This window comes from Rattus norvegicus, chromosome 1 (assembly GCF_036323735.1).
Source record: "Rattus norvegicus strain BN/NHsdMcwi chromosome 1, GRCr8, whole genome shotgun sequence".
Lineage (NCBI taxonomy): Eukaryota > Metazoa > Chordata > Mammalia > Rodentia > Muridae > Rattus > Rattus norvegicus.
The window spans coordinates 205,349,893-205,371,413 of NC_086019.1; the positions used below are offsets into that span (position 1 = coordinate 205,349,893).

The 21,521-nt window shown below is 51.9% G+C and overlaps 4 protein-coding genes and 1 pseudogene across 9 annotated transcripts; 3 read left to right on the plus strand and 2 right to left on the minus strand.

Moving 5' to 3' along the window:
* The window catches only part of Sec61g-ps3 (Sec61 translocon subunit gamma, pseudogene 3), a 34,628-nt pseudogene extending 29,062 nt beyond the window's left edge, over positions 1-5,566 (minus strand).
* Scgb1c1 (secretoglobin, family 1C, member 1) lies at positions 2,324-4,764 on the plus strand. Of its 2 annotated transcripts, NM_001107561.1 has the most exons (3): positions 3,545-3,629; positions 4,036-4,235; positions 4,591-4,764. In NM_001107561.1, the coding sequence occupies exons 1-3, from the start codon at positions 3,575-3,577 to the stop codon at positions 4,621-4,623; spliced, it is 288 nt and encodes a 95-aa protein (NP_001101031.1). In that variant the 5' UTR covers positions 3,545-3,574; the 3' UTR covers positions 4,624-4,764. The 2 variants fall into 2 exon arrangements, with proteins under 2 accessions (XP_038934839.1, NP_001101031.1); XM_039078911.2 differs by having other exon boundaries at positions 2,324-3,629; positions 4,036-4,761.
* A 142-nt stretch (positions 5,567-5,708) lies between the features above and the next one.
* Cimap1a (ciliary microtubule associated protein 1A) lies at positions 5,709-8,990 on the plus strand. 3 transcript variants are annotated; one of them, XM_006230563.5, is made up of 7 exons: positions 5,709-5,913; positions 6,322-6,444; positions 6,577-6,777; positions 7,151-7,252; positions 7,408-7,529; positions 8,197-8,337; positions 8,670-8,985. In XM_006230563.5, the coding sequence occupies exons 2-7, from the start codon at positions 6,336-6,338 to the stop codon at positions 8,757-8,759; spliced, it is 765 nt and encodes a 254-aa protein (XP_006230625.1). In that variant the 5' UTR covers positions 5,709-5,913; positions 6,322-6,335; the 3' UTR covers positions 8,760-8,985. The 3 variants fall into 3 exon arrangements, with proteins under 3 accessions (XP_006230625.1, XP_038941313.1, NP_001102394.1); XM_039085385.2 differs by having other exon boundaries at positions 5,763-6,129; NM_001108924.1 differs by having other exon boundaries at positions 5,783-5,913; positions 6,328-6,444; positions 7,408-7,535; positions 8,670-8,990.
* Positions 8,991-11,148: 2,158 nt separating this feature from the next.
* Positions 11,149-15,144, minus strand: Bet1l (Bet1 golgi vesicular membrane trafficking protein-like). Of its 2 annotated transcripts, none has more exons than XM_063272012.1 (5): positions 15,006-15,144; positions 13,882-14,010; positions 12,741-12,832; positions 12,460-12,516; positions 11,149-12,318 (listed from the first exon to the last, which is right to left on the minus strand). In XM_063272012.1, the coding sequence occupies exons 2-5, from the start codon at positions 13,898-13,900 to the stop codon at positions 12,151-12,153; spliced, it is 336 nt and encodes a 111-aa protein (XP_063128082.1). In that variant the 5' UTR covers positions 13,901-14,010; positions 15,006-15,144; the 3' UTR covers positions 11,149-12,150. The 2 variants fall into 2 exon arrangements, with proteins under 2 accessions (XP_063128082.1, NP_062241.2); NM_019368.4 differs by lacking the exon at positions 15,006-15,144 and adding an exon at positions 14,656-14,814.
* On the plus strand, positions 14,904-21,210 carry Ric8a (RIC8 guanine nucleotide exchange factor A). Of its 2 annotated transcripts, none has more exons than NM_001100520.1 (10): positions 14,904-15,218; positions 15,507-15,554; positions 15,644-16,234; positions 16,531-16,622; positions 17,094-17,244; positions 18,524-18,619; positions 18,717-18,861; positions 18,940-19,084; positions 19,885-20,004; positions 20,372-21,210. In NM_001100520.1, exons 1-10 carry the CDS (start codon positions 15,135-15,137, stop codon positions 20,490-20,492), a joined length of 1,593 nt encoding a protein of 530 aa, NP_001093990.1. In that variant the 5' UTR covers positions 14,904-15,134; the 3' UTR covers positions 20,493-21,210. The 2 variants fall into 2 exon arrangements, with proteins under 2 accessions (NP_001093990.1, XP_038963752.1); XM_039107824.2 differs by having other exon boundaries at positions 15,078-15,218; positions 15,408-15,554; positions 20,372-21,156.
* Positions 21,211-21,521: the final 311 nt, after the last annotated feature.

Consider the following 21,521-nt stretch of genomic DNA (forward strand, 5'->3'; position numbering starts at 1 on the left):
AACCCAGATGTCCTTCAACAGAGGAATGGATATGTCGGCGCCTGCACCGACATGGTTACAGAAAATGTGGTACATCTACACAATGGAATATTACTCAGCTATCAAAAACAATGACTTTATGAAATTCACAGGCAAATGGATAGAACTGGAAAATATCATCCTGAGTGAGGTAACCCAATCACAGAAAAACATACATTGTATGATAAATGGATATTAGCCCAAATACTCGAATTACCCAAGATGCAGTGCAGGGACCACATGAACCTCAAGAAGGATGACCAAAATGCAGATGTTTCACTCCTTCTTTAAAAGGGGAACAAAAATATCCATAGGAGGTGATAGGGAGGCAACGTTTAGAACAAAGGCTGAAGGAATGGCCATTCAGAGCCTCCCCCCCCCCCCATGTGGCCCATACATATACAGACACCAAAACTAGATAAGATGGATGAAGCTAAGAAGTGCATGCTGACAGGAACCGGATATAGATCTTTCCTGAGAGACACATCCAGAGCATGTCCAATACAGAGGTCAATGCTAGCAGCAAACCACTGAACTGAGAATGGGACCCCTGTTGGAGGAATTAGAGAAAGGACTGAAAGAGCTGAAAGGGCTTGCAACCACATAAGAACAACAATGCCAAGCAACCAGAGCTTCCAGGGACTAAACCACTACCCAAAGACTATATACATGGACTAACCCTGGGCTCCAACTGCATAGGTAGCAGTGAATAGCCTAGTAAGAGCACCAGTGGAAGGGGAAGCCCTTGGTCCTGCCAAGGTTGGACCCCCAGTGTAGGGGATTGTTGGGTGGGGGTGGTAATGGAAGGTAGATGGGGAGGGGAACAACCATATAGAAGGGGAGGGGGAAGGGTTGGGGGTTGATGGACAGGAAACCAGGAAAGGGAATAACATTTGAAATGTAAATAAGAAATACCCAATTTAATAAAAATGGAAAAAATAAAAATGTAAGATTTTAAAAAATAAATGTCAATATTTCCTTTAAAAATAAGTAAATAAGGGGTTGGGGATTTAGCTCAGTGGTAGAGTGCTTGCCTAGCAAGCGCAAGGCCCTGGGTTCAGTCCCCAGTTCCGAAAAAAAAAGAAAAAAAAGTAAATAAAATAAAAGCAGGTAGGAAAAAGGATATTATATAACCATGGCCAAATCAAAGTCAAAAGAATAACCACATCTCACAAAAAACTAAGAATTACAATTGTTCCCCAAAGTTTCAAGCTTCCCCTATTCCCAGGCCTGTGGCCAAAATAATAATAATTGCAAACTTATCATTATTTAAACTTTAACTTTTGACTTATTATACTTCAGAGCTCAGAGCTCCGAGGTCAGCTACTTGCATTTTCCTGTGAAGCTCTAGTGATAAATGACATGGACAAAGCTGCCAGGCAGTGGCCAGAAAGAATCAAGTTAACCCTTAGCTCAGTGGTTCTGCTAACTTTCTGCTTCTGCACATTGCCCACAATGACTCTCCAAAGGGTCCCAGTGTTTTGACTTAGTTTTACTAGTATATAATTTTATATATTCTATACTTTCTTTTTTTTGAAATGTCATTTTTTTATTTCTTTTTTTTCCATCTCTATTAACTTGAGTATTTCTTATTTACATTTTGATTGTTATTCTCCTTCCGGATTTCCAGACCAACATCCCCCTAGCCCCTCCCCCTCCCTTCTATATGGGTGTTCCCCTCCTCATCCTCCCACCATTACCGCCCTCCCCCCAACAAGCACGTTAACTGGGGGTTCAGTCTTGGCAGGACCAAGGGCTTCCCCTTCCACTGGTGCTCTTACTAGGATATTCAATGCTACCTATGAGGTTGGAGCCCAGGGTCAGTCCATGTATAGTCTTTAGGTAGTGGCTTAGTCCCTGGAAGCTCTGGTTGGTTGGCATTGTTGTTCATATGGGGTCTCGAGCCCCTTCAAGCTCTTCTGGTCCTTTCTCTGATTCCTTCATACTTTCTTATCCAGGAACCACTCTCAAATGTTGTGCAAAATTTATTTCATAGCTTCAATAACTTTTACCTTTCTCAGGCTCCCAATGTTGGCTCTATTTCATTTTCTAATAATTTCGTCAAACTTTCTTTACAAGTCAAGCATTAATCTGGAGCTACTATTATGCAGTTATTACATTGTTTCCAAGATGAGAACACACAGCACGTACCTGGGCCATTAGGGCTGTGCTGTGCTGTACTTCTATGCCTCAATTTTTAATTGTTTAAGAATCATTACATCAAGGAACATCTAGTTTCACAGAATTCACCACAGCAGGAGAAGGGAGTAGGAAAGTCAGATATAATAGAATAATTATGCACACCAAAGCCAACTGAAAAGCAGTCATGCACAAATGAAATCTTTACAGCCACTGTCCAGGGCTAAGGTTAGGAGAAATGTGAACAACTTTTATTTTATTTTATTTTATTTTATTTTATTTTATTTTATTTATTTTTTTACAAAGAGCTGCTGCAGGCCTCTAAGATGTCTCCATCCCAGCCTGTTGCTGGCAGTCCCTGTCGTGGTATGCTATCCCCAGCACACTAAGCTATCTATGTAGCCCCCAGAGCCAGAATTTAAAGATGACCCAAGGTGAGCGCCACAGCACTGAGGAGGCCCATCTGCACTCCACTGACTGTGGTGACAGATGCCGCATTGCACAACTGCTCCCACATTCGTAGACTTACACACACAAACAGGTTCCATCACTATAGATTAGTTTCATGCTAACAAAGGTTAGAGAATATTCCTTATAAGCAGGAGTCTAAGAAGGCGAGAACTCCGAACACTGGAACAGTATTTGAAGGGCATAGAGCAAGGCTCGGGGATTATGCCAGGCAGAGCAAACGCAAGGCTAAGTACAATCAAAGAAAGGGTGGGTTGATGAAGGCCGTGATGCCCTGCTCAGACATGGGATGGTGAGGCCCACTCTGACAGTGGGTAGAGGGAGAATTCTGCAGAATTCTGAGCACATCTGCAACCTGCACCATGTAAGAAAGGCCATCATGCCACCAGGTGGCAGCAGAGGATAGGAGAGAGGCGGGACGACGCGCAGCTGCAACTCTTCTCAGGCCAACCTCAGCTGAATGAACTGCCTCCAAACTTCAGACCTCCTGTGGCTCTGCGTCCTCCACCCTGAGAGGCCCCCACCCCTCTGACCTCACGTTCCCACGCTCCTCTCCTGCCTGTAGTAGTAGGGTGGTCTCAGCCTGAGCACAGACTAGGACAGGCAGCTCATTAAGCAGAAGTGGAGGTCCCAACCACAGAGATCTAGACCCATCCCAGAAATTTTCACAGCACCATGGAGCCACCCATGACCTTTGGCGCTCCTCCATGTTAACTAGCACTAGGTTTACCCAGACCTGGATTTATTCCACTTACCCCAACATGTTTGCCAACAGCCCCCTTATGATCCACTCAAGTTTGGCACTTCTTGGCACCTGGTGGAGCACAGTGACATGCCCGGCCCAGTTGTCCTGCCAGATCCTGTGAGGTATGCCCCGCCTCTGGGCAAGAAGCCATCTTCTACAGCATAAAAGCCTGGTATCCCCCAAGCAGTTCTTGTGACTGTCATCATGAAAGGGAGCAGCGCTCTTCTGCTGGTGGCTCTAACCGTGCTCTGCATCTGTGGTAAGTCTGGGCCTTATTTCTAGCACTTTGGTAGGTAAGGGGCACCAAGAGGCTGGAATCCTGGGACCAGGTGGACGGTGCCTACCTGTGTCACTGACCCCACACCCAAAGCGCTGGGAATCTGTTGACACCAGTCCTATCCCAACCCACCCTGACCTAACACCAACCACCAAGGCCAATGCTGTCCACCCTGGCTCAATCCAATCTGACCTGGCCCTCTGGATCCAGTTAACCCAGGCGGGGGGAAATCCCCCTTTTCTTCCCTGGTGAGGTCAGGAAGTTAGAGGGGAAACCACAGCAGCTCCCACTAGTGGTGATGGGGAAGGGATCTGCAGAAGGTCACCCTGGGAGTGAAGGACAGGAGATCAAGTCCCTCCCTCGCCATTGTATCCCCTTTGCAATACAGGGCTGACTAGAGCAGAGGATGACAATGAGTTTTTCATGGAATTCCTGCAAACACTCCTGGTGGGGACCCCAGAAGAGCTCTATGAAGGGCCCCTGGGCAAGTACAATGTCAATGACATGGCCAAGGCAGCGCTGACAGAGCTCAAGTCCTGCATTGATGAACTGCAGCCGGTGCATAAGGAGCAACTGGTCAAGCTGCTGGTAATCGGGCTGGGACTCCCATCCCCAAACGTCTGCAGCTCTTTCCATACCCACCCATGCATGATACCTGATCACCAGGCCTCCCTGATCCCTAGATCTCCATCAGGAGGCAGAGGTGGAGACCTCACAGAGAAGTTTCCAACATCTCTTGGAACTGCTCTCCCACTCCAAGAACTATGTCCCACTTAGGGAGTGCATGTGCACACAATCCCTCCCCAAGGTGCTAGGAGGGGTAGACCACAGTGCGCAGGAACCTGTCTACTCCGCTGGTGTGCACAGCCCTGTCTGCCTCTGGGACTGGGGGCTCTGGTTGTTGGTTACCAGCTCTCCTGGTCCCCACACATTTCTCTTTCAGGTGCAAGTGCTAGATGCTCAAGAGGACACATAAGCAGCCCCGAAACATGGCTTGACCTCTGCGAGCAATAGGACCAGCCGTACACGTGGCCATGGATGTGCTAAGACCAGTGCTTCTTCACCAGTAAATTCACCCTCGAACTGTTAAATCAATAAAGTCTAATGCAGTCCATGCACTAGCTTCTCTCTCTCCCTGAAAGCCAGGACACACAAAAAAGTCCTTTCAGGGGCACCCTGAGAGATACACCAAGAGGTACAAACTCTTATGAGGGTCACGTTGCAGAAGCAATGTGTGAGAGCGGCCTCGACCTCGGGACATCACATGAACACTGGGGCACAGGGCCTAAAGTGGCAGGATAGAGGAGCCTAACACACAAAGGCAGGCTGGCAGGGCTTATGCATAAAACATAAGGCAAGAGCACAGCCAGTTGACACATAGGTTCTGGGAGCTTTGAAAACCTCTCTTCCCAAACTTACCCAGGAAAGAGAGTCCAACCTGAGCCAGAACCTTAAGAGCCAGACCCTTACTGAGGTCAAGTGTGGAAACCCTGACTGCTCATGAGGACACCAGGGTCCTGAGAGGTGGGCTTTGCCAGGAGGGAAACTAAAAGGACAGAGAGCTCCAAGAAGCTGTAGGGAGAAAGCAACCTCTCTGGCATATGCCCACCACAATCAACCCAGTCTCAACGTAAACCTGCACTCTGAGATCCCCAATAATCAGAAAGCCCTGCCCCCAGTTTCCCCAAATCAGTGGCTTGGACTGGGCCAAAGCTAAGGAGAAACCTGCAACCTCACTGTATCTACATCTGACCCAGGCACCACAAAGAGTTAAAGAACCTGGAAAGTAAGGGGGTCACTGAGGAGTCCGGGGTGGTCTCTGGAAGAGGCATTCCCTGGAGACAGCGGGAGCTCCCTGGAGAGCTGGGGACTCCCTGAAGAGGTAGGAGTTCCTGGAGAGGCATGTGGTCACTGGAGACGTGCGTAGCCCTTAAAGGAGAGGTCCGGGGAGAGGATGGGGGTGCCCTGGGGAGGGTTAGTTCCCCAAAAGCAGGGTCTCTAGAAAGGGGAAGGTCTGAAGAGAGGCCTTGGGTAGAAGCCATTGTCGCCATCACACACACTATGATCTAGAACTCCTTGTGGGACAGTCACATTCTAGAGCTCAGGGGCAGGGACCCCTCCCCAATTCTCAAAACTGGGGGAGAAAGAGAAGCTTTCTCTCCATGCTCCTTTTTAGGGAATTGCCTGGCACAGACGCCAGGGGGACAGGCCATCGGTGAGGAGGCTAGGTCCTAAGCTGCTCTAAGCCCATTCCTGCACGGAGGAGGTGAGGCCTCTCGATTTGCTCCCCTCCTGTCCATGACACAGCTCAGCCAAGAAGCTCTGGACCCTTGTCAGACAGCTCTTTGAAAAGTTGCACCCAGGGCTCTTTGACCAGCCCAAGCTCCCTCAGAGCCAAAGGAATAGTCAGCGCAGGGCCAGAACAAGCATCTCCTCTGGGCCTGTCCTGAAGTCATGACTCCCACCCATATCTTGTAGCTGGGTAAGGGGTGAGCTTACCACACCAAATGGGGAGCTCCCTTTGCTTGTAACAGCTTGAGACTCCCATGTCTTCACGGGGCAAGGATTGGGTCTGCAAGATGCAGTATCAGCAGCACCAGGGCTGGGAACATGAGGGCCAGGAATGAGATGCACCAGGGAGGGCACCCCAGCACCTGGTTACCCTCTCGTCCAGGGACAGAGCCAGCCATGGCAGAGGAGGTATGGGTGGGCACCTGGAGGCCCCATCGTCCCCGGGGGCCCATCATGGCCCTCTACACCAGTCCTGGACCCAAGTACCTGATTCCACCTACCACGGGTAAGATTGCCTAAGGCCGGGCGGGCTCGTTAGGGACAGGGGAAGAAGCCAGGACTGGTGTGGCCTGGGATGGAACTCTCGTCAGAGAGAAGGATGCCTGGCTCCAGCAGCCCTGAGCCCCTGTGCCCACAGGCTTTGTGAAGCACACACCCACCAAGCTTCGAGCACCGGCCTACAGCTTCCGTGGGGCCCCCATGCTCTTGGCGGAGAATTGCTCCCCAGGGCCTCGCTACAGTGTGAACCCCAAGATCCTGAGGACTGGCAAGGACCTTGGCCCTGCCTACTCCATCCTGGGGCGCTACCATACAAAGACCTTGCTGACCCCCGGCCCGGGTGAGTGACCCCTACCTTCTGCTCCAGGCTCTAATACGCATGTCCAGCTATGTGAAGGCCAGATAGCCTCACTTCTCCTGCTTCTCAGACACTGTCAGGCCTGAACAGCAGAGCCTGAAGCCCACCAATCCTACTCTACCTGGAGTCCAGGGACAAGGCCCACACCAGATCTCATGCTCACTGCTTCAAAACAGCCCTGGAGCCAGTATTTCTACTGTGGACATCCCTGACCAAATCTGTTCAACCACAATGTTGGGGTCTAGAAGCCTTGTGTCTTAACTGTTGGGACATCCCTCATGGGCACCCAAGTGTTGGGGGTGGGATATGGAACCCCAGATGCTTGTTGTTCCTGCACACCCTCCCTCCTCTCCAGGTGATTACTTTCCAGAGAAATCTACCAAGCATGTGTTCGACTCAGCACCCAGCCATTCCATTTCTGCCCGGACTAAGACCTTCCGAGTGGACAGCACTCCAGGTCTGCTGCAGCCCAATCAACTAACCGATGGAATGGAGTTGGGGTCCCAGCAGGGGTGGAGGAAGGGTAGCCCAACAGAGAACTTCAAAAGGAAGAGGGCATCGCAGATGGGAGGTAGCGGACCTGTCCCAGCCTGAGGCTCCCATCGCCCGCAGGCCCTGCCGCATACATGCTGCCTGTGGTGATGGGGCCCCACACGGTGGGCAAGGTCTCCCAGCCCTCCTTCTCCATCAAGGGCCGCAGCAAGCTGGGCAGCTTCAGCGATGACCTGCACAAGGCAAGGGTCACCCCAGCTGAATACAAGGCCTGGCCCCAATGACCTTTCTGACCCTCTTCCCCAAGACCCCCGAGTCCCAGCCAACAACTGCCCTGTAGAAGCTCTTGGGTCCCCTTCACCTCTGGATACCTTCCACATGCTCAGGATACAGACAGTAGTGGGGAGGGGCAGGAGACCAACTTGGGAGATGTGATAATACTGAGAACAAATTAAGGTGTTTGTAGGGTTCTGCCCGGAGAGCAAACACTAATTTTACATAGAGGATATGGAAGCAAGGCGGGAAACAGAGTCTTGAGATACTTAGGGGAAGAAATGTCTTGCCCATATTAACAGTTAGTGCAAAGCCCCTTATTGGGCACATTACGCCCAGGAGTATGTTGACCTCACCAGCCCCTGGCCTCTGCCCTCAAGAGCAAGACGATAGTGTCCCAACAGGGAAAGGGGCCTTGCACATAACCCACGAGGTATGGATTGACCCACTGGGAATGCCACTGCCACAGTGAGAGTGAGACTGATAGTGACATCCTACCCCATAAACAGAAGAGTGTTTGGTCCCATGGCTGACGGGCAGCTTAAGGATGCCTTTGGTGAATCAAACCTAACCCTATGCTCTGGGGCCTTATGCCCTGGGAAAGCCAAGCCTGTCTGAGCCCTCTTCATCTTCCAGACTCCAGGTCCTGCAGCATACCGTCAGACTGAGGTTCAAGTGACCAAGTTCAAGGCTCCACAGTACACCATGGCTGCCCGTGTGGAGCCCCCAGGGGATAAGACCATGAAGCCAGGACCAGGAGCCCACAGCCCTGAAAAGGTTCAGGAACTAGAAGGGTCAGATAAGGGTCAGGGGAAATGATCCCATATGTATAGGGAGGGCCTACACTCTGCAAGTGTGTGAGGAGGGGGGAATGTACCGTTAGGATCTTGGACAACTGCGGCAGTGACCCACACAGTAACCTTTCAGTCACAGCAAACCTGAGCTGTAGCCTCATCCCCAGGGACTAGCCCACTGTCCCCAGTAACACAGCTACAGAACACAGCATGACCATTACACTGGCAACCTTGGGCTCAAGTTCAGGAGGAACTGAGCCCCTCACTGCAGCCCCAGGCTTCGAACACTCCTCCTCACACTCTTCCTCCTCCTAGGTGACCCTAAACAAGCCCTGTGCCCCGACAGTCACCTTTGGCATCAAGCATTCTGACTACATGACACCCCTGGTGGTTGATGTGGAATAGCTCCTGCTCTCCATCCCATCAGTCTGTGACTAGATCCTCCCACAGAAATGTGCTGGGCTGGCAATGATTGGGCACTTCACCAATGGGGGCTGCTGCCAGCCTGGGCCTGCATCACAGAGCACGCTAGTTTGGACGGTTTTGACAAGTTATTTTTTTCTATGCTATCTCTTGTTTGTTAATCTTGTTTCTTGCCATGTCCAAATTATTAAATAAACCACAGATTGCATTCGCAAGGGTTTATCTTGGGAAAAGGACAAAGCCTCTCCAGACAGGTCCTGTCTTGGCTCCCTGGCCTAGAGAGGCCGACAGAGAAATTAGAAAGGTCTGGAGGCTCAGAGTTCCACCTGATATCTGAGCTTCCCTTCACAGGTTCCCCTACACCCAGGCTGCCTCTGCAAGCCGGGAATCCAGAACAGCTTGAAAATGGGGTACAAGAGTGCTGACCGATGTGCTGTGTGTGCGTGCGTGCGTGCGTGCGTGCGTGCGTGCGTGTGTGTGTGTGTGTGTGTTATGAAGAAACTTTTGCAACCACCTCACGGCAGGGCAGCTCATGTCAGTACAGGCCTCCAGGCTTTCAAAGTGGGTACAACTTCCAGTCAGCCTGCCAGGAGAGCCTGGGCTCAGCCAAACACAACCATTTCCACTGAGCCTCCTCAACATGACCTCTTTACTGTTAATTAAGTACAAACCTCAGGGGAACTTGTTTCCATGGCAACCAGTAGGAGGATGTGTGTAGGAAAGCTGGCATCTCAGCTGGCCCTGAGGACAGTGTCTGCAGAGGTTCTCAGAGTCTCAGGCCCAGCTTCGGGAAACAGGGGTGCAGTATGATCTCAGCTTTGCAGCAGGTCAGTCAAAACAAGCAGTCTGTACAACACACCTGGTGGGGGCCTTTACTTGCACAAGCCTGGGTGTCCCAGTCAACTTGCTCTTAGTCCCTCAGCCCTTAGGAGGTAACACTATCACCACCCTACCCTCAGATTGGCAGAGAAGGGTCACACAGAAGGAAGCTGGTGGGTCGGTGGCTGTCCTGCCCAAAGCCAGGGAGATACGGCATTTTTGGAGGATGAGCAAGGGTAGACTTCAGTGCCCAAGGCCAGCCACAGATTAGGCTTGACTCAAAATAACTCAAATTTCTCAGAAACGAGGATGAGGAATGCACTGGCTACAAGTCTTTATTACCAAGGCCTTGAAGTAGAGGAGGAACCTGGTCGCTTGCACTCACAGCCCCTCACCTGGTACCAGCACTTCTTCCACTGGCTGGTGTTCAGGATCCAACAATGCATTAGTGCCAGGCCTGGGTTGGAGGGTAAGGTTATGACCTTCAGGAAGTTGGTCTGACCTAGTAGCTATGGAGCTGGTACCCCCCTTCACAAGAGTCATGCAAGGAAGAACAAGAACTGAATGTGACAGGAGCTACAACGCCGATCCTCAAAGTACCTGGAGAACTACAGTCATGGGGACGATGGAGCAGGGTGCAGACCCAAGAACACTAGCCACGTTTGGGGTTGCAGTGCGGATGTCTCAGAGGGATGGCAAGGTCGCTGCTCTGGAGGAGGTTACCGCCAAAAGCAGAAAGTTAGATCTGGTTTGCACCAGCATGAGAAGAGGGCGCTGGCTGTTCCAAGTGCCTTAGGAAGCCAGGCATGAATGCCTGTAATGTCATCATTCAGGAGCCTAAGGCCAGAGGATCATTGGCTGGAGACCAGCCTAGGCCACATAGTTCAAGAGCAGCCTGGGATGCACGGCAAGCCACTGCCTCACAGAAACAAAACAGCAAAGTGCCGGGGAGACATTCCCAGAAAGTACAAGTCAGCAGTTCATGGTTCCAGGGAGTCTTGCTGTGGGTCTAGATCGAAGAATGATGCAGGCAGCCATCACTCTGCTTGGTTACAAGCAGAGGGCAAAGCCAAAGCCCTGTTCGCAGACGCTGGGAGGCAAGAACGAAGTGCTACGAAGGGAGGCCACAGAATGAGGGACAAGCTAGAAGAGTCCAGCTGGAAGTGTGTGGGCAAACAGCAAAGCCACAGAGCAGCAGTGTGGAGTGAGCTCTACCTTGTAAAGGTTGCAGGGTAGGCAAAACAGAGGACAGGCGCTCCTCCTCCATAAGGTTTGGGGCTCAGGCAGACACAATGCAATGGCCAAATAAGGTCAACGTGTTCAGAGAAAATGATAAGGGGATGGGTACCTGGTGCTACAGCAAGGCACTGCGACTGGCATTAAGAGGCCAGGGTATGGCAGAATCATACTGGCTTAGAACTCAGAGGTAGTGGTTATGGGCCGATGAGCTACATGTATGGCCTCATAGGTAGAGGGTAAGCCAGTGTAGGGAGAGGGAGAGAGAAGAACACAGACATGAATACAGTCAGAGAAGGGCACGGAACTTCAAGGCTCATTTCTTAAAGACATTTTATGTGAAAACAAAAGGTGCGAGGTCCTGTCGGCCCTGTCAGCTCCGCAAGTCAGTTTGTGTGCAAATGGGGCTGGCCACAGTGGCAGGGAGGGCCGGCAGAGCGGGTGAGTCTATGGAGTTGTGCAACAAGGAGGTGGCTCAATCTCCCTCACAAGGGAGACTGGCTGTACGGGGTAGGGCAAGGTTCAGTACAAGGTCAAGTTCCCACTACACAAATGCTTTCATGGGTGGCCTCCAGCCCCATAAGGATTCCCAGCAGAGAGACCACTCCAGCACTGCCTGACTGAAAGCTACCCAGGGATGGAGGCATCTTTGATACTGGGAAGATTCTCAATGCCAAGGACACACATCTGTGCTCCTGGAAACATGGTCTTACAGCCCAGAAGGATCTTAGACCAGTGCCTCTGGACTGCAGTCTGCTCCTCTATCCACAGTTTGCCTCTTCCCTGGGGTCTGAATTGAGCCAGACTGCACAGGTCCATTCCTGACCAGCAGTCTCAGCCTGGTGTCACTGTCAACCCCATCCCGACGACCATCATTTGGAGAGGGCTCACGGCCACATTCCCTTCTGGTGTCAGCTTCAGACTCTTCAAGAACACGGACATGGTTTAAACCAGACATAAACAGGTTAGAGCACAACAGAAGGCCCTTGAGGAGTGTGGCCACTGGCCACGGTAGGCGCATTCAGCACTCTCAGATGCTCTCAATAGAACTGGCTCATTCTCATACAACATGGCTCTGACTCTGCCAGTGTCTTTAGCACCAGGGAGTAGCACTGGGTTTTGCCTTTTTCTTCTTCCTTCATACACAGGACAAGCCAAGAGGAGCTCGTTACGACAGAGGCAGCCGCAGTCGTCCTGACTTAGGAAGACGAATGACCCGTGATGATAATTTCAAAGGAATATTGTTTCTGTAGTCAGGTCCTTAGGAAGCCAGGATACCAGGTGGACAAGAGTCTGGCTGCCCTTGGCTCCCACTGGCTCACGTCCTTGTCCTCGACAAGAGGTAGGAGAGGATGAAGAAGGCCACAATTAAGACCACAGCCATACCACACAGAAGCTTCCGGTTGTCTCGCCCAGACCGTGCCACCGTGGAAAAGCGCTTCACACTCCCTGTGAGTAGGCCAGTCACACTTGTGAAATCTGAGTCCTGCGGGAGAGACCCAACGGGATCACATAGAGCTGGGATCTGTGACGGCCCAACTGTACTAGCGCTGAAGGGTTAGAGGCAGAAGAGCAGGCGGCATGGGGGTAGAGCTGACTATGATTTGTACGTAATACAGGCACTTACCATGCCATCTAGGTATCGGTTCTGGTCTTCCGTGTCCCTGTCGATGTCCAAAGCCAGCTGGTTGGGATACAGAAGGCACAGTCAAGCAAGGACACAGAGTGCAGTGCCCATCTTCCCTTCAGATTCTGCTAGGTACCTATTACTAGAAAAAGCTAAAAAGGCCAAGGTATTACCTGAAGCATTCCTCAGTCAGCACACCCACGGACAGCATGGCTTCCTTTCTACCCACTCAGCCCCACTCACCAAAGTGTCTCATGGAAGGGAAAAGGGCCACCACTAACCGATTTAAGCCTGGTGACCTTAGAGGCCAGGCTGTCAGCCATCCGCTTGTTCTCTCTGTCTAGAATCTCCTCCACAGCACCAGAACTCTGAGCTGCAAGACAAAGAGGCTGAAGGGTAGAATTCACTCATAAATGTGGTCCTTGGCTCCTTGCTCCAGTGGAGCCTGGCCTGGTGAGACCTCTAAGGGCATTCCACCCATATCCTTCTGCTCACTTAGCATGTTCCACCCTATGTTCCAACAGGTAGACCACCTACACACCAGACAGGAAGCATGGGTCATGGGAGTACTTGTGTGCAATGCCCAGGCAGAGACAGGGAACCAGCAGGTCAATCTACACTACCCTGTTGTATACTGTTCCTGGACCAAAATGAATATTGCCTTAGCTGAAATCACCATCTGAGAGTATGGGACAGGTCTCAATCTGGTAGGGATTATAGGGAAAACAGAACAGAACAACAAAGCAGGTGACAGGAAGGCTGTGTGGGGATGACTTAGGAATCAAGTCCAAGGTAAGTGTAAGAAAGGCCTTTTACTGTAGAAACTACCAATCCCTACTGCTACAACCCACACAGGATCTCTAGAAGCCCCAGAGCACTCTCCTGTGGAAACCTTACTCCGACGGACAGAGACTAGACATGAAGAATTTCTGTCACGGTATGTAGTTGAGAATCACCTGCCTAAGTGTGACTGGCACTGGTCTGAAGCATAAAAATCCAGCCTCGATATGACCCACCTAAGGGGAAAGCCAGCAGCACCAGCAAACAGGGGCGACCAGACTCTAAAAGACAGACGGCTGTGTCCTACCAACCACTACATAGTTAGTATAGTAGAAGCCTCAGTATCACAACTGTCAGACTGAACACAGGCACGGGGGCGGAGGGTGTGTGTGAAACGAGGCACTTGAGCCCTGTAAGTCCCTGCTTGGACCTTCTGCTTCCAGCCCTTGGCATCAACCATACACACAAACTGATGTCATGCCGGCTTGGGTTCCAAGGCAGTGCCAGTTGAAATCTGGCCCTGTTTTTCCTGGAATACGTAAGCGCCATCCCACGCAGATCCCTCCACCGAGGAAAAATTGATGGCTCGTACTCCAGACTTAGACCTTGCCTCCTATCCCAACTACCTTCAGGTGCGCTCACCTCGAGTCCAATCTGCCATCGCGCCTTCCGAGGTCCCACTCGGGGAGTAGGCAACACAGCGACGGACGTGGCACCACTACCTGGGTCTTCCGGTTCCGCCTCAGGTCTAATAACTTCCGGGAGAAGAGTCTGAAGCGGAAGAAACAGACTTGTAGTTCTACACTGGAATGTAAATAAGGGAAGGGCGGGCCGCCAGCATTCGGGCCTACGGATTGGTCAGCAGTATTAGTCCCGCGCTGTGGGTATTACCCGGAGCAGGAGCTCAGACCCCAACCTGGAGCCGAGGGTCGGGTACCTCGGGCGCTGCAAAGTCCCCAAGTGAGAACGACAGGATGGGGAGGACGAGCAGAAGCGAAAGAGACTGGCAAAGGACCTGACACTGAGTAGAGGCAAGCGCCGGTTAGCACAGCGGGCGGCATTATCCTCTGGAACATTGCTTGTGTCACCGTGGGGTGCACCGACTCTGCCTTAAGCTAAGTGGCATGCAGACCTGGCTCCCCACTATACAACGTTCCTACGCTTCTAACCCCAGACACGCCGCGGCTAGCCGCCCCTCCGTTGCTCCTCCCGCGGGAGTCGCTTTTCCACCGGTGTTCTTCACTTCCTTCTCTCCGATCCTTCCTCATACACTCTGCAATTGCCCTTTTCTTTTGATAACCACATTATTTTGGTGGTTTGGTTTTTTGATTGTTTTTAGATAGGTCTGCCCGTTTCTGCCTCTCGAGTGCTGAAATTTAAAAAAGCGTGCGTTACTATGCCCGGCTAACCACGTACATTATTTTGACCATCCAAGTCGTACTTCTCTTTCCTTATTTCCCGTGGAAGATGAGCATCAGGAAGATGACCGCGAGAATCGTCTTCCCCAACTGACTAAGCGGCCAGGAGCCGGCGCTCCCTCTTTTATCACAGTACGGGAACAAGAGTGTAAGGAGAAAGGTTTACGCGCCGGCCAAGCCACACCCCACTCCCCACCCCCGCCCGCCAGGAAGTCGGGCTAGAGAGAAGGGCTCAAAAGGAGGATACTGCTTAGTTAGCTAGCATCGCTGCTCCAAGACAAGCCGCTCAGCGGCCACAGCCGGGTTGCTCCACCTTAAGCCGGAGGCCAGCCCCGCGCCTGTACACACCCTAGGCTCGGCTGTTCTCCCAGCATTCCTCACGCGTGGACGCTGGGCTTCCGGACCTGGGCGGAGTCCCCGGGTTTGGCCGATTGCGTCTTCCCAGCCCAAGTCTTCTAGCACCCCGTGCCAGGGGCCATGGAGCCCCGGGCAGTTGCGGATGCCTTGGAGACGGGAGAGGAAGATGCGGTGACAGAAGCTCTGCGGTCGTTTAACCGAGAGGTGAGAGGCATCCAGCTGCCGAGGAAATTGCAGGAAGTGAGGAAGCAGCCGGTTGCTCGCCACTCGGCTGGGGTGTGCGTGCGAGTGTGGCAGGGAGCAGGGCGGTGGGTGGTGGGCTGGGCCACGGCGGTGCCTCTGTGGTAGTCAGGTGTATGGGTGGCGAGGGTGGGCCTTGCTTTACGTACACAGCGATGGCTGCTGCTTCAGAGGTAGAAGCAGACCTGCTGCTTCTCGAGGAGCACAGGTCCTACCTGCGTGTGGAACTGAGCTTCCTGGGTCTCCCTGCAGCATTCCCAGAGCTTCACCTTCGATGATGCACAGCAGGAGGACAGGAAGGTAGGTGTCAGCCCAAGGGGGTTCCTAGGGCAAGCACGGGCTGCCCCAAGAAGAGGGCCTAGTGGAACCATTTTTGTCCCTTCCCACAGAGACTCGCAAAGCTGCTGGTCTCCGTACTGGAGCAGGGCTTGTCACCAAAACACCGTGTCACCTGGCTGCAGACTATCCGAATCCTATCCCGAGACCGCAGCTGCCTGGACTCATTTGCTAGCCGCCAGAGTTTACACGCACTAGCCTGCTATGCCGACATTGCCATCTCAGAGGAGCCCATCCCACAGCCCCCAGACATGGATGTCCTCCTCGAGTCTCTCAAATGCCTGTGTAATCTTGTGCTCAGCAGTCCTACAGCACAGATGCTAGCAGCAGAGGCTCGACTGGTGGTGAGGCTAGCGGAACGTGTGGGACTGTACCGCAAAAGGAGCTATCCCCACGAAGTCCAGTTCTTTGACTTAAGGCTCCTTTTCCTGCTAACAGCCCTTCGCACTGATGTGCGCCAGCAGCTGTTTCAGGAGCTGCATGGCGTGCGCCTGCTGACCGATGCGCTGGAACTGACATTGGGTGTGGCCCCCAAAGAAAACCCTCTGGTGATACTTCCAGCCCAAGAGACAGAGCGGGCCATGGAAATCCTCAAAGTGCTCTTTAACATCACCTACGACTCTGTTAAGAGGGAGGTTGATGAGGTAGGTTGTAGTCTGAAGTCAATGGGTGGGACTCAGCTCAGCTGGGGCATTTTGTGGGTTTGCTTCCCTGTGTGCCTCAAGTTGCAGGGTGTCGGATATGGCAAGGACTAGAGGACAATCTAGGCAGGAACTCAAGGTTTCTGAGCTGTGTTGTGCATGGGGCTGGGGACGGGTATTCTCCATAATGCTTCAGGTGACCAAGTGTGCTGTGGACAGGGCCTAGTGATCACCATGTGGCCTTGGGTCATAAGAATAGGGTCTTATTCTCACGGGAGCCCCTTTCCGTCTTTGGCTAGGAGGACGCTGCCCTTTACCGGTACCTGGGGACCCTTCTGCGGCACTGTGTGATGGCTGATGCTGCTGGAGACCGCACAGAGGAGTTCCATGGGTGAGGAGCAGGACTTACTATGTTGGGGATGGCAGGAGTTGCCTAGGTATGGGTACAGAAGTCCTTAACCCTAGCTGTGACTCAAGCACCTGGGAGCCCGGGCCCCACCTTTGAGTGTGACATCATGGGGAACGGGATCCCGGTGTGTTTTCAGAGAGCCTAGGGAACTCAGGGTATGACTAAGAAGAGTTTTGAACTTAGAGACAGGGCCTTAGGTGGAGGCCGCATGGTCTCTTGCTGGTGCCTCAGCCAGTCTCTCGAAACTGAGAGATTGCTTGGCATCTCAGCTCAGACAGAATGGTGCAGATAGAGTCTACAGTGTTTCCCCACCAAACTCGAGTTGGGGTACCAACTGCCCTTGCCTCAGTGCTATCCTTCGGGCCCACATATCATGTGTACCCCAGGAGAAGGGCCAGGGATTGTATCTGTGCTAAATATGGTTACTGTGTCAAGGCCTCTGTCTGTCCCCAGCCACACCGTGAATCTCCTGGGGAACCTGCCCCTCAAATGTTTGGATGTCCTTCTCGCTCTGGAGCTACACGAAGGATCCTTAGAGTTTATGGGAGTTAATATGGATGTGATCAATGCCCTCCTTGCCTTCCTAGAGAAGCGTCTGCACCAGGTAGGAGGGGGACCTGCTATGTGGATGCCCAGGGGCTTGGGTACCAGTTATGGCTACTGTTTCTGCACCATTGGTACTGGCAAGTAGAGCTCAGCTTGATGGTATATCCAGGACAGGTCTTCTGATTCTCCGTGGTATAGCTAGATGGTGGCCGCTCAGTCAGGTCCTCTCAGAAGCTTGCGGACACACCATGTGTGTGAACCCTGCTGCTGCTGATTACCAAAGAAAAACAAGCCTCTCAGGGTCTACTAAGGTGACAGTTACCTTTTAGGTCTCTGTGGTCCTGTTAAGTGGTTCTCAGAAGCCTTTGGTTCTTGCTTGTGACCCTCAGCCTCCAACTGTTTCTATATATAGGCAGCCAGAGGTGACATCAGTTTTGTCCCTCTGCATTTTTTATTTTTTATGTTTTTTTTTTTTTTTTTTGAGACAGTAGCCCTGGCTGTCCTACAACTCACTCTGTAGACCAGGCTGGCCTCAGACTCACAGAGATCTGTCTGCCTCTGCCCCGAGTGTTAGAATTAAAAATGTGCACCGACGTCACCGTCATCCCCCAGCTGTCCTCTGCATCTTAAAGAGGCATAACCCAGTTTCTTGACTCCTATGGGTTTCCATGGGACATACAGAGAGCGGGTGGTCTAGCCTATCCTTGTGGAGCCCCCACAGCTGAAAGCCCTAGATTGAGATTCACTCCATCTGAGGAGCCATGTTGCTAAGCTTAGTGAGTTCGATCAGCTGCCTGCTCCTCTTGCTGCAGCTGCTGGCATTAGGCAGAGAAGGGATAGGTGCACTGTTTGCTGTCCGGGAGGCACTTTGAATAGGAAATCTGCTATTTGTTGTTTCCTGAGGGCAGGGTGTACCTCAGGTGTGCGGACAGCTTCAAATTCCGTTTGTTTTGTTCCTGGCCCTGGTTCATACTTGTAACAGTTGGTTTTGAAGAAGCAAGTTGTTGGCCCCCAAGTCACAAAGTTTCAGTCACTTCCAGAAGTAGGTCTGGTTTCCATCACTCTCTCTTCTTAGACCCCGTGCAGGCAAGGGTGAACTTGAACTTCTGATTTTTCCTGTCTCCCAAGTGCTGGAGTTACAGGCTGGTACCCCCATGACTGGCTTAATGTTTCCATACCTTCTTAAACTAATAAACGCCCAGCACTGTCTTTGGCCCTTAGCTAACTTTCTACAGCATGGCCTCTTTATAAGCGATTGTCAGAACCTCTGGTGAAGGGTGCAGTGTAGCCCCATCTCGCCTGGGGAGCATATGACAGTAACAGAAGCCCTTCTGCAGACCCACAGGCTGAAGGAGTGTGTGGCACCGGTGCTGAGCGTGTTGACAGAATGTGCCCGCATGCACCGTCCTGCCAGGAAGTTCCTGAAGGCCCAGGTACTTGAAAAATGAGACGGATCTGGGGGACCTGGGGATCCTTTATATAGGGCTCTGGCTGCTCCAAGCCAACACTTAGAGACAGCTGCCTCCCTAGGTCCTGCCCCCTCTGAGGGATGTGAGGACTCGGCCTGAGGTGGGGGACCTGCTCCGAAACAAGCTTGTCCGCCTCATGACACACCTGGATACAGATGTGAAGAGAGTAGCTGCTGAGTTCCTCTTTGTCTTATGCTCTGAGAGTGGTGAGTTGGGGGAGCCCAAGCCCCAGGCCTCCCCTGCCACAGCCATATTCACACATTGACCTCTGCCCTGGTCTTCAGTGCCCCGATTCATCAAGTACACAGGCTACGGGAATGCTGCTGGCCTCCTGGCTGCCAGGGGCCTCATGGCTGGGGGCCGGCCCGAGGGCCAGTACTCAGAGGATGAGGACACCGACACAGAGGAGTACAGGGAAGCTAAGGCCAGGTATGTGCTCCTAGTGTACACTTGGGTTCCCTCGTAACCCCCATCCCCCTATCTGCCCCTCCTCAACCACAGCCAGTAGTACGTAGGACAGGATAAGGAATGGATAAAAACTTGGGTTCTACTGAACTGAGAACAGGACCCCCGTTGAAGGAATCAGAGAAAGAACTGGAAAGCTTAAAGGGGCTCGAGACCCCATATGTACAACAATGCCAAGCAACCAGAGCTTCCAGGGACTAAGCCACTACCTAAAGACTATACATGGACTGACCCTGGACTCTGACCTCAGAGGTAGCAGTGAATATCCTAGTAAGAGCACCAGTGGAAGGGGAAGCCCTGGGTCCTGCTAAGACTGAACCCCCAGTGAACTAGATTGTTGGGGGGAGGGTGGCAATGGGGGGAGGATGGGGAGGGGAACACCCATAAAGTAGGGGAGGGGGGAGGAGGATGTTTGCCCGGAAACCGGGAAAGGGAATAACACTCGAAATGTATATAAGAAATACTCAATAAAAAAAAACAAAAAACAAAAAACAAAAAAAACTTGGGTTCTGATGACAAGTCATGTACTGAGGCCCAGTGAGTGAGCTCTCTGGGATCCAGTAGGTCTTGGGCAAGAGTTGTCTGCCTGGTGTTCAAGGGGGATCTCCCTTCTGAAGTCCCATCACCACCAAAACCAAAACCATGAAGGTGGGTTCTTGCTAACCCAGCCCTAGGCATGAAGATGGAGACTTGCTGCCCCACTGAGCACTGCTTTTCCTATAGCAGCACTAACCCATTTCTCATACACTGTTCCTGGGAATTAGCATCAACCCTGTGACTGGAAGGGTAGAGGAGAAGCCGCCTAATCCTATGGAAGGCATGACAGAGGAGCAGAAGGAACATGAGGCCATGAAGCTAGTGAACATGTTTGACAAGCTCTCCAGGTATGTTATGAGGAAGGCTTGTAGCTAGAAGACATGGGAATGATTCTGTTTTGTGAGCCCAAGGAGAATGGCTTAGAGATTCAGATCCTAGTGAGGCTGTATTGGGCATTTGAGATAACTTGCCCCAGAGGTAACCTTCTGGCAAAGAGAGAGGAGGGTACAGTCAGCATTGAGCCCTCTTTTTTAGAGGATGAAAATGAGGACAAGAATGTGAAGGACTGGCTAATGTCTCCAAGTTAATTAGGTGGTGGTTAGGATCCAGGCCTAGTTAATAGTTAACGCAGTCCAAGCAGCAGCCAAGAAATGAGCAAGAGCCCCTGCCCTGCACACTAGGTCCCTCCCCAACCACACTGTGTTTTCCCTGCAGGCACAGACTCATCCAACCCATGGGGATGAGTCCCAGGGGTCACCTCACTTCTCTGCAAGATGCGATGTGTGAAACTATGGAGGGACAGCTCTCCTCAGACCCCGACTCAGACCCCGACTGAAGATGGCAGCCACTTTGCTCCCCTTCAGAACTGGTGCTGTTTCCAGACATGCCTGGGGTGCTGCCTCGAGAAGCCACACCCCTCTCCAGCTGGGGAGCCGTTCTCTCTACTCCTCACATATCTGTCATCTGCCTTTGGTCCAGTTTCTTGTGTTTAGGACTGTGGTAGTCTTATCCTCTGTGAAGACAGGGAACCCACCTTTCATTTCCACAAGTGAAGTTGTTTCTTGGATGTGGCTGCAGCCATGGGCAGAGTTGCCTTGGCACATAAATGAGCGTGCATGTGTGAGGGCGGTAGCTGAGCAGGGTGCACACGGTGTAAGCATGGCTGGGCTGGTACCAGCCCAGAGCCCGTATGTGGGGCATATGCTGTGTTTCAAACATTCTAGAATCTGTTGAAATTGTTTAAGTATGTCAGAAAACACACCAAGCATCATGGTTTCTGCTTCTGGCCCCACTGAGCACAGGGTCAGTGGCCTCTTCTAAATTCTTGGTCCTGGCTCAGCCACCCACTGCAGTATCCACATACCCAAGCCTCACTGGTTGTGACCACTAAGTCAGTGACAACCACTGGTTTAGTAATTAGATGAAGGCAAAAGTTGTAAGACAAGGTAAAAATCTGAGATTTCTGAGGCACAGAATAAAGAGTTTGGGACAAGACTGTATATCTGTGAAGTAGCCGGGTGAAAGAATATTAAATAGAAACTGATTTCATTCTATTTAACATTCAAGATTTCCTAGACCACTACACATCTGCTTTCATTGAAGATCAAGGATAGAAGGCAAGACCCCAATCCCTGGAATCTTGCTGGGTCAGCTACATACTGTCAGCCGCAGTCAAAATGGGCTGTGACAGTAATGGGGTGCTTCTACCTGCAAACAGCCTAAACTTTCTGAGTAGGAGTCAGGGAGGAAGCAGCCTGTGCTTAGTCATAACCACATACAGGACGGGAAAACAGGAGCCCAGTGGGGTTTCCCAGAGTAATGCCTGCCGTTGGCTTTAGCATCGTTACTGGAAGAAGTCTGGGTG